The sequence below is a fragment of the Electrophorus electricus genome, chromosome 13 (genome assembly GCF_013358815.1).
Source record: "Electrophorus electricus isolate fEleEle1 chromosome 13, fEleEle1.pri, whole genome shotgun sequence".
NCBI classification, from domain to species: Eukaryota; Metazoa; Chordata; class Actinopteri; order Gymnotiformes; family Gymnotidae; genus Electrophorus; species Electrophorus electricus.
In genome coordinates, this window is record NC_049547.1 from 1,596,065 (window position 1) to 1,608,564 (window position 12,500).

Here is a 12,500-nt window from a genome sequence, read left to right on the forward strand (position 1 = left end):
CTCTCACCAATGCCTTGGCGTTGGGGTTGGCCTTCTTGTCCACGATCACTTTAGCCACCTTGTAGTGTCCGCAGTGTGCGGCCACGTGCAAAGCGGTCAGGTAGTCGTTGGTCACGTCGTCCACGGGCACATCGTGGTGGAGCAGTAGCTGAACACAGTTGAGGTGATCGCCCTGGGTAGCCATGTGTAGGGGTGACAGGCCGTTCTGCACACAAACCATAAAAACTGTTAACAGTAGTTTGGGGACAGTAACAGTCATTCCTAAAGTGCCCTGTAGCACTGTAAACATGTATGAGAGCTTAGCCATTAAAAACACTCCTCATTGTTCCTATATACACTCACCATCTCAGAAGTGCATTTTATTTGTGTACAATTCTGGAATGCAGGCCATGTTTACTGGTCGTCACTGGTCATATACCCTGTACCCCAATCGTCACTGATCAGAAACCCTGTACCCCAGTCGTCACTGGTCAGAAACCCTGTACCCCAGTCATCACTGGTCAGATACCCTGTACCCCAGTCATCACTGGTCATATACCCTGTACCCCAGTCGTCACTGATCAGAAACCCTGTACCCCAGTCGTCACTGGTCAGATACCCTGTACCCCAGTCGTCACTGGTCAGATACCCTGTACCCCAGTCGTCACTGGTCATATACCCTGTACCCCAGTCATCACTGGTCAGTCAGTAGTAGTAGCTGTGTATCAGAATAGGAAGTGTCAAGCCAGGTAGTGCACACCAGATGTTTTCTGATGGTGAAGCAGCAGACATTTTTACATGTGTCTGTCCCAAGGAAATGGTCTGCCAATCAAACACATACCGCCCACACTGGTCCCGTAGTCAGAAATGGACCGTTGATGAGAAATTGGAAGATGGCTAACACAAGCTAAGCATCACCAGATTTGACTGTCACATACAAGGGGGTTTACTAAATAAATAATACTATAAGGTGACTCACTTAGATTTCCTGTTATCAGCAGAAACTGTGACAGAATGCATTACTATGAAAACCTCAGCTCTGCTCTCAAACACAGAGGGAACTCTCCCTACACCCTACATACATCCAGGACGACAGGGGGAGGGCGCTGCTCGGAGACAGAGGTGGGGAGTCATACTTTGGTTTTGGACAGGATCGGCGCTCCTCTGTCCAAGAGCATCTCAACCACCTGTTCGTGGCCACTTCGTGCGCCACAGTGGAGAGGAGTCAACCCATCCTAAACACACACACGCACACACACACACACACACACACACACACACACACACACACACACACACACACACACACACACACACACGTATACTTACACAATCACTAAACAGACATCAACTACAGGTGAAAAACTGGGTATTGATATGTACACTTGTAAATATGTAAAAATGTGGTTATCTGCCTGTGTTTGTATAGGCAAGTGAGTGTGAATGTGTGTGTGTGTGTGTGTTTTGTGGTATTGATATTTTCATTCATATACTATATTCATGTATTATACTTTATTTGTGCTCGGAATTAATCGGCCTTACATATGATGGAATGTTCATGCTCTGGGTGTGTGTGTGTGTGTGTGTGTGTGTGTGGAGAGCCTCTGTTCTAACAGTTGAGTGTTTTGCACCTCTGGGTCCACCTGACCTTCACTACACCACAACAGAGGTCACGCACGAATTGACAGGCAGGTGCCACCTGTTGGTAACCGGGCAGAAACGTTGTGTGTCTCTTTAAGTGTTTAGTTTAGTCTTCGTTGTCTCTGTTGACCGATGACGGGCCACAACACGCACATTAAGACCTTTTAAAGCTTCTTTGGAGATGGTTTATGCTGAATAAACACATGAAGGCTAAATCTTTACTTGCTTTGTTTCTTGATCAGGGTTGAAAGGTCACTAATATCCACCAGTGTGTGTTTTGATACCATCTTGTGTCCACAAAACCACAATGCTAACACTAGCGTGGTTAAGTGCTGTCCAGGGTGCTGAAGTCTTCAGGCCGTCTGCGTGAGCCCCGTTTGCTAATCGCACATGGCTGCCTGCACATAAACCACAATTGTGGACCTCCACCTCTACCTCCAACTCCACCTCCAACCCCCCCACCTCTGTCTCCACCCCCACCGCCTCCACCCTCACCTCCACCTCCAACTAACAGTTTCTTTCTCTGTTTCTCTCTCTCTCTCTCTCTCTCTCTCTCTCTCTCTGTGTGCATTAGACACAAACTCCCTGTCAGTCTCTCTCTGGAGCCTGGACCACCTCCACCCAGCAGTACCCCACTCCCTGAGAACTGAATCACTGCATTATCGTTATACAAGCCGCCTTACTGGGGCACCCGAAATGGCCACCTGTTGCCCATGTGTTTGTGCTTTGACGTGGTGAGCACACAGTGTGTGTGTGTGTGTGTGTGTGTGTGTGTGTGTGTGTGTGTGTGTGTGTGTGTGAGTGTGTGTGTGTGTGTGTCCCTGTGTGTGTGTGTGTGTGTGTGTGTGTGTGTGTGTGTGTGCGTGTGTGCGTGTGTGCGTGTGTGTGTGTGTGTGAGTGTGTATGTGTGTGTATGTGTGTGTGCGTACCTTGGTCTTGGCATCAATCTTTGCTCCTCGGTCCAGAAGAAGCTTCACCATGTTGCCATTTCCTCTCTTAGCTGCTACATGCAGTGGAGTGATGTCATTCTACACACACATGAACATACACACACACACACACGCACGGACACACACAGAGCACACATAGAGGTGCATACACAGAAACACACATGCAAATGTTAACAAAATATAAAGAGTGTGTGTGTGTTTGTGTGTGTGTGTACACACATCCTGCAGTCAAGGGAAAATTATTTAGCTAATTTAGGTGCAAAGGCTGCCTATCAGAATAACAGAGCAATATCACAGCCAACACTCCCCCTAGTGGCTCTCAGAAGTACTGCTCTGCTCAATTCACCAGCAACCTCACTTTTCCCTTTTGAATGTGTCAACTGAGCTGTGCCCCTCCAGGCCAGCTGGTGGCACTGTGTTCTTACCCTGGCCATAAAATCCACCGCTGCGCCTCTGTTGAGCAGTAACGTAGCCACGTTTATGTTTCCATAGTGAGCTGCGATGTGGAGCGGAGTAAAGCCACTCTAATGGAGAGACACAGACAGAACTATGTTACCCAGAAGCCCCATGCCTGTGCACATCTGTTAAGCGCTGAGGCTTTGATCTCATATACATTTTAAAGGAAACCTTTAACAGGGGACCTGTTAGACATGTGCATTAACATTCTGGGGTCTGTTTTTACAGTAGTACGTTCATGGATCGATTAAAAATCACAACATTCCTCATTCTTGGTGAGGAGGAAGTGATTGGTAATTGATCCTCAGACCCCTCGTACACCTTTGACAGATTGGCCATGTATGTTGTAAATGACAAAACCAGTTTCATTTACATCATAAATGCGAGACTGTTAAAGTGAGATGGGAGCATGCTATAGGCTGCACTGCAGCTAAAGCCCACCAATCATATGGGATTCCATCTCAGTCAACCAATAATCTACAGCAAAGCAGGTGGTATTTGGAGACAGCCCCTCCTAAACATTTGTCTCCATGGGAATGGGCTCTGCCCACTTTGCAGGAAATTATTGCCATAGCAAACCACAGGTGCAGACAGTGACACGACATAGCCCCAAAATATTTTCAACCCCAAATGTTTTCAATGCCAGAACAAACATGGAGGATTAACAGGACACTTTCAGAGTGCAGATGACAGAGTTGTTTAGACGTTTGGACGGGCAAGACCATCCAATAAAACCATACGGGGGGGTGTAGCAGGTACTGAAGGTGTTCTGTTAACCTCATGACATACACTACCAGCCCCAGAGAAGCAGAAGCCGTCCCGTTTCCACGGCAAAGCACACATCTCCCCGTTTCTTACACATCGGTGACAGCTGTAGGGTTTAGTGTTGGTGGTGAGGGCACAGTGGCCTTCGTACCATCAGCCTGCCCTGCTGCTGCTACGATGGCACTTCTCTGCGCACCTACTGTGGGGGGGCGGGGGTTGAAACTAAACCCAGACTCGCCCAAGTTCCCCTCTAGGAGCGATCACCCTCACCCAAGTCCTGGAGGATCTCTGCACTGCACACTTTAGTGAGTTCCTGCTCCGACAGTTCTAGTTTAGCTCACTGCACACTCAGCAGGGCCAGGAGATGGCGGCAGGTAAAAATTGGTAGAAAGGACCTCTTCTTTACAAATGTCTTTACAAAGCCACGTCATCACTGTCCCACTCATCTTATCCTAAACGTCCAACGGATGACCAGAACTGACTCATGACAAACAAAACAATGACCAGGTTAAACTCTTGGGTTAGCCAATCAGATGACTCAGTACTGGGATATGGAACCCCAAGCCTGGATGCAGAACTCAGCAGGGGAGACATGCACCTGACCTCTACCCAAAGGCAAAGCATGGCTTCATCCATCCATCCATCCATCCATCCGTCCATCCATCCATCCGTCCATCCATCCATCCATCCATCCATCCATCCATCCATCCATCCAACCATCCATCCATCCATCCATCCATCCAACCATCCATCCATCCATCCACCCATCCATTCATCCATCCATCCATCCATCCATCTATCCATCCGTCCATCCAATCATTAATCTGTCCATCCCAAACAAGGGTGTTGCATCCACAGAAGGGAAGAAGAGAGAAGGAGAAGAGTGGAGAGAAAGAGAACAACAGACAGAAAATGAAAGGAGAATAACCGAACTGCTTAAGATAAGGGGGCGGAGCCACAGGAGGTGGGAGGGGCAGCAGCACTAGAGGAGGCAGGGGTTGGGTTACTGTTAAAGCAGGGGTATGTCAGATTCTGTGTGGTGCATTATGGGTAATACCTCTGTTGTCCTATTCACCATCATCTACAGTGAGATGTGAGGACAGGAGAGAACGGGCCGTTAGTATGTACAAACAAATAATCACACATAAAAATTGGGGCAATAGAGCACTGTACACAAAGACTAAACCCGTTAGAAAATGGGAGAGTATTGTGGGTTCATTAGAACTGTAATATAAACATGACAGAAGCAGCTTTGGAAACAAAAAAGAAAAAAATGTCTATTGATTCTCAAGCACTTGGAAAAGTGGAGTAGAGCTAGGGGTCAGACAGACAGGCCATGGGCCTTCAGAAATCTCCAGTAGCTCAGGGGAGTGTGTATGTGTGTGTGAGAGAGAGAGAGAGAGAGAGAGAGAGAGAGAGAGAGAGGGAGGTAGGGAGGTGGGAATAGTTTTCTTGTTGTATGAGGGGACCGTAACTCAAACCAAGTCAACAAACAGAGAACAAACAGTGAAAGTGGGTAAGGGAAGGGGGGGGGAGGCCAGGGGTCAAGGGTCAGGGGTCAGACCTTGGACTCCACGTCAGCGTTGTGGTCGTTCTGCAGCAGCAGGGCTGCAGATTTGGTGTCGTCCTTGCGGGCGGCGATGTGGAGCGCGGGCAGACGAACCTTCCCCTTAGTGTCGTTCTCCAGCAGTAGAGACACAACCTGGTCATGACCCTGCTGTAGTGCCACCGCCAGAGGGGTGAAGCCATCCTGCACACACACACACGCACACAGGGACACACACACACACACGTTGTACATTCATTACTGTTTTCTAGAAGACAAAGGCACAGGGTTCAGCATAATTCCAGTCCTGTTATACTACTGATGTTATACTACACACTGACACACATCTGAGCCGTTATCAAGACTCTTCACACACTACATTTACTCCAGCAGGAGGACATGAAGGAACCTCCAGACGTGAGGGACCATCATATCCTCCAATCACCACACCAACCCTCAGAGCTTCTAAACAAATCAATGGGGAGGAAAAAGAGAGAGAGAAAGAGAAAAGGAGAGAGAGAAAGAGAGAATGAGAGAGAGAAAGAGAGACATAAAGAGAGAGCGAGAGAGAAAATAGCATAAAACTCAAGGTCATTCAGGATCAGTACAGAAATCAATAGCATACACTCTGCACACACACACACACACACATACACATACACAAACTCTCTCTATCTCTCTCTCTCACACCCACACACACACATCCACACACCCACATACACACATCCACAAACTCTCTCTCTCACACACACACACACACACACACATACACATCCACAAACTCTCTCTCACACACACACACACACACACACACACACACACATCCACACACCCACACATATCCACCCACACACATCCACCCACACCCACACACTTACCTCTGTGGCGATACTCTGGCTGGCTCCATGCTCCAGAAGGAATCGCACCACATCCAGATGGTTCTCCTGAGCCGCCATGTAGAGCGGTGTGAAGCCATTCTAGAGCAAACGTTACCACAACGTTACCGTAATGTAACACAAACATATCACAATGTTACCGCAACATAACACAAACATTACCACAACGCAACACAAACATAACACAAACATTACCACAACGTTTCCGCAACGTAACACAAACATTACCACAATGTCTGTGTTATGTTTGTGTTACGTTTTGTTATGTCTGTGTTATGTTTGTGTTGCGTTGTGGTAATGTTTGTGTTATGTTTGTGTTACGTTTGTGTTATGTTTGTGTTGCGTTGTGGTAATGTCTGTGTTATGTTTGTGTTAGGTTGTGGTAATGTCTGTGTTATGTTTGTGTTACGTTGTGGTAATGTTTGTGTTATGTCTGTGTTATGTTTGTGTTACGTTGTGGTAATGTCTGTGTTATGTTTGTGTTATGTTGTGGTAATGTTTTTGTTACATTGTGGTAATGTTTGTGTTATGTTTGTGTTATGTCTGTGTTATGTTTGTGTTATGCTGTGGTAATGCCTGTGTTATGTTTGTGTTATGCTGTGGTAATGTCTGTGTTATGTTTGTGTTATATTGTGGTAATGTCTGTGTTATGTCTGTGTTATGTTGTGGTAATGTCTGTGTTATGTTTGTGTTACATTGTGGTAATGTCTGTGTTATGTTTGTGTTATGTTGTGGTAATGTTTGTGTTATGTTTGTGTTATGTTGTGGTAATGTTTGTGTTATGTTTGTGTTGCGTTGTGGTAATGTTTGTGTTATGTCTGTGTTATGTTTGTGTTACGTTGTGGTAATGTCTGTGTTATGTCTGTGTTATGTTTGTGTTACGTTGTGGTAATGTCTGTGTTATGTCTGTGTTATGTTTGTGTTACGTTGTGGTAATGTCTGTGTTATGTCTGTGTTATGTTTGTGTTATGTTGTGGTAATGTCTGTATTATGTTTGTGTTGTCCTGAGGGCCTGCTCTGTCTCCTTTACACACTCTCTCTCTTCCTCTCTGTCTTTTTCTCTCCCTCTCTCTCCCTCTCTCTTCCTCCCTCTCTCTCTCCCTCTCTCTCCCTAGCTCTAACACCTTCTCCCTCTCTCTCCCTCTCATGCATGCTTCCTTTCGCTCTCTCTCTCTCTCTCTCTCTCTCTCTCTCTCTCTCTCTCTCTCTCTCTCTCTCTCTCTCTCTCTCTCACTCATTCAGCTTCATCACGATGATAACTCCACAGTCATTCTCATCAACACATGCCTGCTTCTCCATCCTGTGGACACTCACAGTGGACACATAGTGGACACACAGCAGACACTAGCAGGTCACACACTGAAGCTGATGTTCCTGTAAACATGGACATGGTTTCTCTCGAATTTCTGTGGGGGGTGGTTCTTGGATGTTGTTTTTATGGCAATGAAGCCAAAGGTTGTTATGGATATTTTGTATGCTACAGCATGCATTTACACACACACACACACACACACACACACACACACACACACACACACACACACACACACACACACACACACACACACACACACACACACACACACACACACACACACACACACACAGCTCTCCCACAGTTTCAGATTTCAGTAGCCTCAGCTACACCATGATGTGACCTTATTGAACCCATGTTGCCGCAGCAACAAATATATGCTGACTCAAGTATAAGATAAGGTTTAAGGTTTTGCGATGATTGTCCACACACAACACATGGCAAATCAACTGTGTGTATGTGCGTGTGAGTGTGTACCTGCCTTCTACTGAATGTATGTGTGTGTATATGTCTCTGAGTGAATCTGTGTGTGTGTGTGTGTGTGTGTGTGTATATGTATTTGTATGTGTGTGTGTGTGTGTGTGTGTGTGTGTGTACCTGGCTCTGAGCGTTAACATTGGCACTGCTGGTCACCAGTTCTCGAACCACGTCTGTCTGGCCGGCTAGCGAGGCGATGTGCAGAGCCGTGTTTCCTTTCTGGAGCACAGGAAGTGATCAGACAAGACAGGAAGTGATTAGACCAAATAATAAAACACTAAGGACCTTCTTTATTAAAACACTGTTAATCAGAAATATCTTGATGGTGTACAGTCAGGTGCCAGAGTCCATCTGTTGTCATACACAATTTAAATTTCAACAATGACACAAACACATGTTATGCTGTTGTCCTTGATACACTCACACCAGCCAGTAGTGCTGGAAATGGGTTACATTTACATAATTTATCTGACACTTTTATCCAAAGCAACTTACAATTATGACTGAGTACAACTTGAGCAATTGAAGGTTAAGGGTCTTGGTCAGGGGCAACTTGAAGGAGCAACCATGCACTTACAAATCAAGTACCGTAACCACTGAGCTACCACTGCCCGAATATCTGATAGTAATGCGGTGGTCAGAAACAGTCGCTAATACACTGCAAGGAGATAGATGGCCGATGGACTGTAAACGCACACTTCTGAAATGCACTTAAAGGTCATTAAGTGAACAGTGAGTGGAGGTGTGGGTAATTCTGCTTGTTTGTAATCAGACCCTGATAGGGAATCTCAGTAAACTTTAGCAACTGTCTTCCAGGAGCTGTTAGTAAACTCACCCTCTCATTCCTCCCTCTTGCAAACACATATCCTTTCATGGCATAATTCACAGTAGTTACTGGATAATATACCTTAAGAATAATAATTTAATAATACGTCTGGAGTTTAAAAGCTATCCAACAGGTTACATATAACTGTGCCAGAGTACAGTTTTGGGACACACTAGGTAAGCGCTGCAGCAGAGCACACAAGCACACACAATGGTCGGCTAAGACGAGGTCAGCAGAGACAGGAAGCGCACAGAACGCCCCTCTAATGCCCCAGCGCCTCTCTCTAATGCCCCAGCCCCTCTCTCTAATGCCCCAGCCCCTCTCTCTAATGCTCCAGCCCCTCTCTCTAATGCCCCAGCCCCTCTCTCTAATGCCCCAGCCCCTCTCTCCAATGCCCCAGCCCCTCTCTCTAATGCCCCAGCCCCTCTCTCCAATGCCCCAGCCCCTCTCTCTAATGCCCCAGCCTCTCTCTCTAATGCCCCAGCCCTTCTCTCTAATGCCCCAGCCCCTCTCTCTAATGCCCCAGCCCCTCTTTCCAATGCCCCAGCCCCTCTCTCCAATGCCCCAGCCCCTCTCTCTAATGCCCCAGCCCTTCTGTCTAATGCCCCAGCCCCTCTCTCTAATGCCCCAGCCCCTCTCTCCAATGCCCCAGCCCCTCTCTCTAATGCCCCAGTGCCTCTCTCTAATGCCCCAGCCCCTCTCTCTAATGCCCCAGCCCCTCTCTCTAATGCCCCAGCCCCTCTCTCCAATGCCCCAGCCCCTCTCTCTAATGCCCCAGCCCCTCTCTCTAATGCCCCAGCCCCTCTCTCCAATGCCCCAGCCTCTCTCTCTAATGCCCCAGCCCTTCTCTCTAATGCCCCAGCCCCTCTCTCTAATGCCCCAGCCCCTCTCTCCAATGCCCCAGCCCTTCTGTCTAATGCCCCAGCCCCTCTCTCTAATGCCTCAGCCCCTCTCTCCAATGCCCCAGCCCCTCTCTCTAATGACCCAGCGCCTCTCTCTAATGCCCCAGCCCCTCTCTCCAATGCCCCAGCCCCTCTCTCTAATGCCCAGCCCCTCTCTCTAATGCCCCAGCCCCTCTCTCTAATGCCCCAGCCCCTCTCTCCAATGCCCCAGCCCTTCTCTCTAATGCCCCAGCCCCTCTCTCCAATGCCCCAGCGCCTCTCTCTAATGCCCCAGCCCCTCTCTCCAATGCCCCAGCGCCTCTCTCTAATGCCCCAGCCCCTCTCTCCAATGCCCCAGCGCCTCTCTCTAATGCCCCAGCCCCTCTCTCCAATGCCCCAGCCTCTCTCTCTAATGCCCCAGCTGTTCCTGCCATTCTGCCTGTCCTGTGGCATGCTCCCCAGTGCCGTCACACTGCCATAGTGCTACTCAAATGACTATGAGGTGTTGTTTCCGATGGATTCAACTTAACCTCCTCCTCATTCACACTGGCCATGACACGCTGTTGAATTTAACTTCCTCCACACACACACACACACACACACACACACACACACACAAAGTTCACTCTAGCCTAGTAAAGACAGTGCCTTTATACTCACAGAATGCAGATATGTTGCATTATAATCCGCTGGTGTGTGTGCCTATGTGTTTGTATATGTGTGGGTGTGTGTGCGTGTGTGGGGGTGCATGCGTGTGTGTGTGTGTGTGTGTGTGTGTGAGTGTGTGTGCGCCTATGTGTATGTGTGTGTGCATGCATATGTATGTGAGCGTGTGTGTGAGCGTGTGTGTGTGTGTGTGTGTGCGCGTGTGAGTGAGAGAGACTGACCTTGGTAGCTGCATCGACGCTAGCCCCCAGTTTGAGGAGTTCTGACACCACCTCCACATGACCTTCTTTAGATGCCAGGTGCAAAGCATTCAGGCCATTCTGAAACACCAAATCACAGCGTTAGACACCACCACAGCACACACGCTGCTCCCGGTCAACCAGGAGGAACCGGAATTCACTCCACTCCACTTCCACTATTGATTAGTTTTATTATATAAAGTTTATTTCCCATGAAGCAAGTTAGGAGTCTTAAAAGTCATTTGTTTTTTTTAAGATCTGTGAGTTAAATTAATTGTATTATTTTTTGACATAATCTATTAACTTTGCTTAAATTTAATTCCAATTTTGGTACAAATTATTCCGATTCAATTATTTAGGAAAGGAAGAGCAATACATACCTCTTCTTCCACTTAGTGAATTACAATTTATTGTCCCTGGTGGATAATATAACATCTTGGTAGTAATAAAAATACCATTATAAATAGCAGGAACAATCTGACTAGCAGTGTGACTAGTAGTGGAAATACCAGTAGCAGTACTAGTGAGAGTAACAGTAATAGTAGCAGTAGCAGTGTGAGTAACATTAACAGTAACAGTGGTGGAGTGAGTCACAGTAATAGTAACAGTAGTAGTGAAACACAGTAATAGTGTGAATAACAGTAAAAGTAACAGTAGTAGTGTGACTCCCAGTAATAGTAACAGTAGTGGTGTGAGTAACAGTAACAGTAAGAGTAACAGTAGTGGTGTGAGTAACAGTAACAGTAGTGGTGTGAGTAACAGTAACAGTAACAGTAGTGGTGTGGGTAACAGTAACAGTAACAGTAGTGGCATGAGTAACAGTAACAGTAGTGGCATGAGCAACAGTAACAGTAGTAGTGTTAGTAACAGTAGTGGTGTGAGTAACAGTAACAGTAACAGTAGTGGTGTGAGTAACAGTAACAGTAGTGATGTGAGTAACAGTAATAGTAACAGTAGTGGTGTTAGTAACAGTAACAGTAACAGTAGTGGTGTGAGTAACAGTAATAACAACAGTAGTGGTGTTAGTAACAGTAACAGTAGGAGTGTTAGTAACAGTAACAGTAGTGGGGTGAGTAACATTAACAGTAACAGTAGTGGTGTGAGTAACAGTATAACTGACTCACCTGGTTGCAGATGTTGATATCAACTCCGCTCTTTAAGTAGTCCAAGGCCTTCTCCAGATTACCAGCCCTCGCTGCCCGCAAGTAACTCGCATTACTGTCCGACTAAAGAGACAGAAAGGGAGAGAGACACACAAAAGGTTAGCTCAGCGTCCACTGAGCTCATACAGCCTGAAGTTGGAGACTGTACAACCATACACTGGGATTGACATGGGGACATTCTACCAGGTATAGTCCTGCTTCCTACAGCAGAGACACAGAGTCCTCCCTCCATGTCCACATCAGCGCTCTGTCTCACACACTCTCATAGAATCATAACATCTCCACTAAGATAAAGACCTTCAGGCTTCCTTACAGGACCATCAAATTCATACCAAAGAACGGAGGGAAATCACACACAAACTCGGAAAACATGCTGGAAATGACAGGGAGGTAACCTGCAGTCCTACAGTGGATCCATCTCGGAAAGGCTGTCCAAAAACGCGTCAAACCAGTAAACAAAGACAAGCCAGAAACCCTCATGTGGGGTGGGTGTCTCTCATACAAATATTCATCATTTTACTCCAGGAAAATGCAGACCAGACAGAACCTCAGAAGTCCAAAGTACAGAATAATGAGCTCCTTTTAGGGGAAGTTTCTTGTCAACACATTTTCTCATGCAAATCTCTGTTCAATATCCAAACAACCCTTGTCTTCACCTGTGACAGTCTCCATTTTCTGTTTTAGTCTTTAGCTGACTGAC

General features: G+C 46.8%; 1 protein-coding gene across 2 annotated transcripts in view; it reads right to left on the minus strand.

Moving 5' to 3' along the window:
• The window catches only part of ank3a (ankyrin 3a), a 99,667-nt gene that overhangs the window by 53,545 nt on the left and 33,622 nt on the right, over positions 1 to 12,500 (minus strand). For both annotated transcript variants that reach the window (XM_035532465.1, XM_035532464.1), the window contains exons 2-11: positions 11,762 to 11,863; positions 10,620 to 10,718; positions 8,146 to 8,244; positions 6,216 to 6,314; positions 5,356 to 5,541; positions 4,849 to 4,872; positions 2,996 to 3,094; positions 2,550 to 2,648; positions 1,116 to 1,214; positions 8 to 205 (exon numbers count right to left, since the gene is read on the minus strand). In XM_035532465.1, coding sequence (XP_035388358.1) covers positions 8 to 205; positions 1,116 to 1,214; positions 2,550 to 2,648; positions 2,996 to 3,094; positions 4,849 to 4,872; positions 5,356 to 5,541; positions 6,216 to 6,314; positions 8,146 to 8,244; positions 10,620 to 10,718; positions 11,762 to 11,863 — 1,104 coding nt within the window. The remainder of the gene's footprint in view (positions 1 to 7; positions 206 to 1,115; positions 1,215 to 2,549; positions 2,649 to 2,995; positions 3,095 to 4,848; positions 4,873 to 5,355; positions 5,542 to 6,215; positions 6,315 to 8,145; positions 8,245 to 10,619; positions 10,719 to 11,761; positions 11,864 to 12,500) is intronic.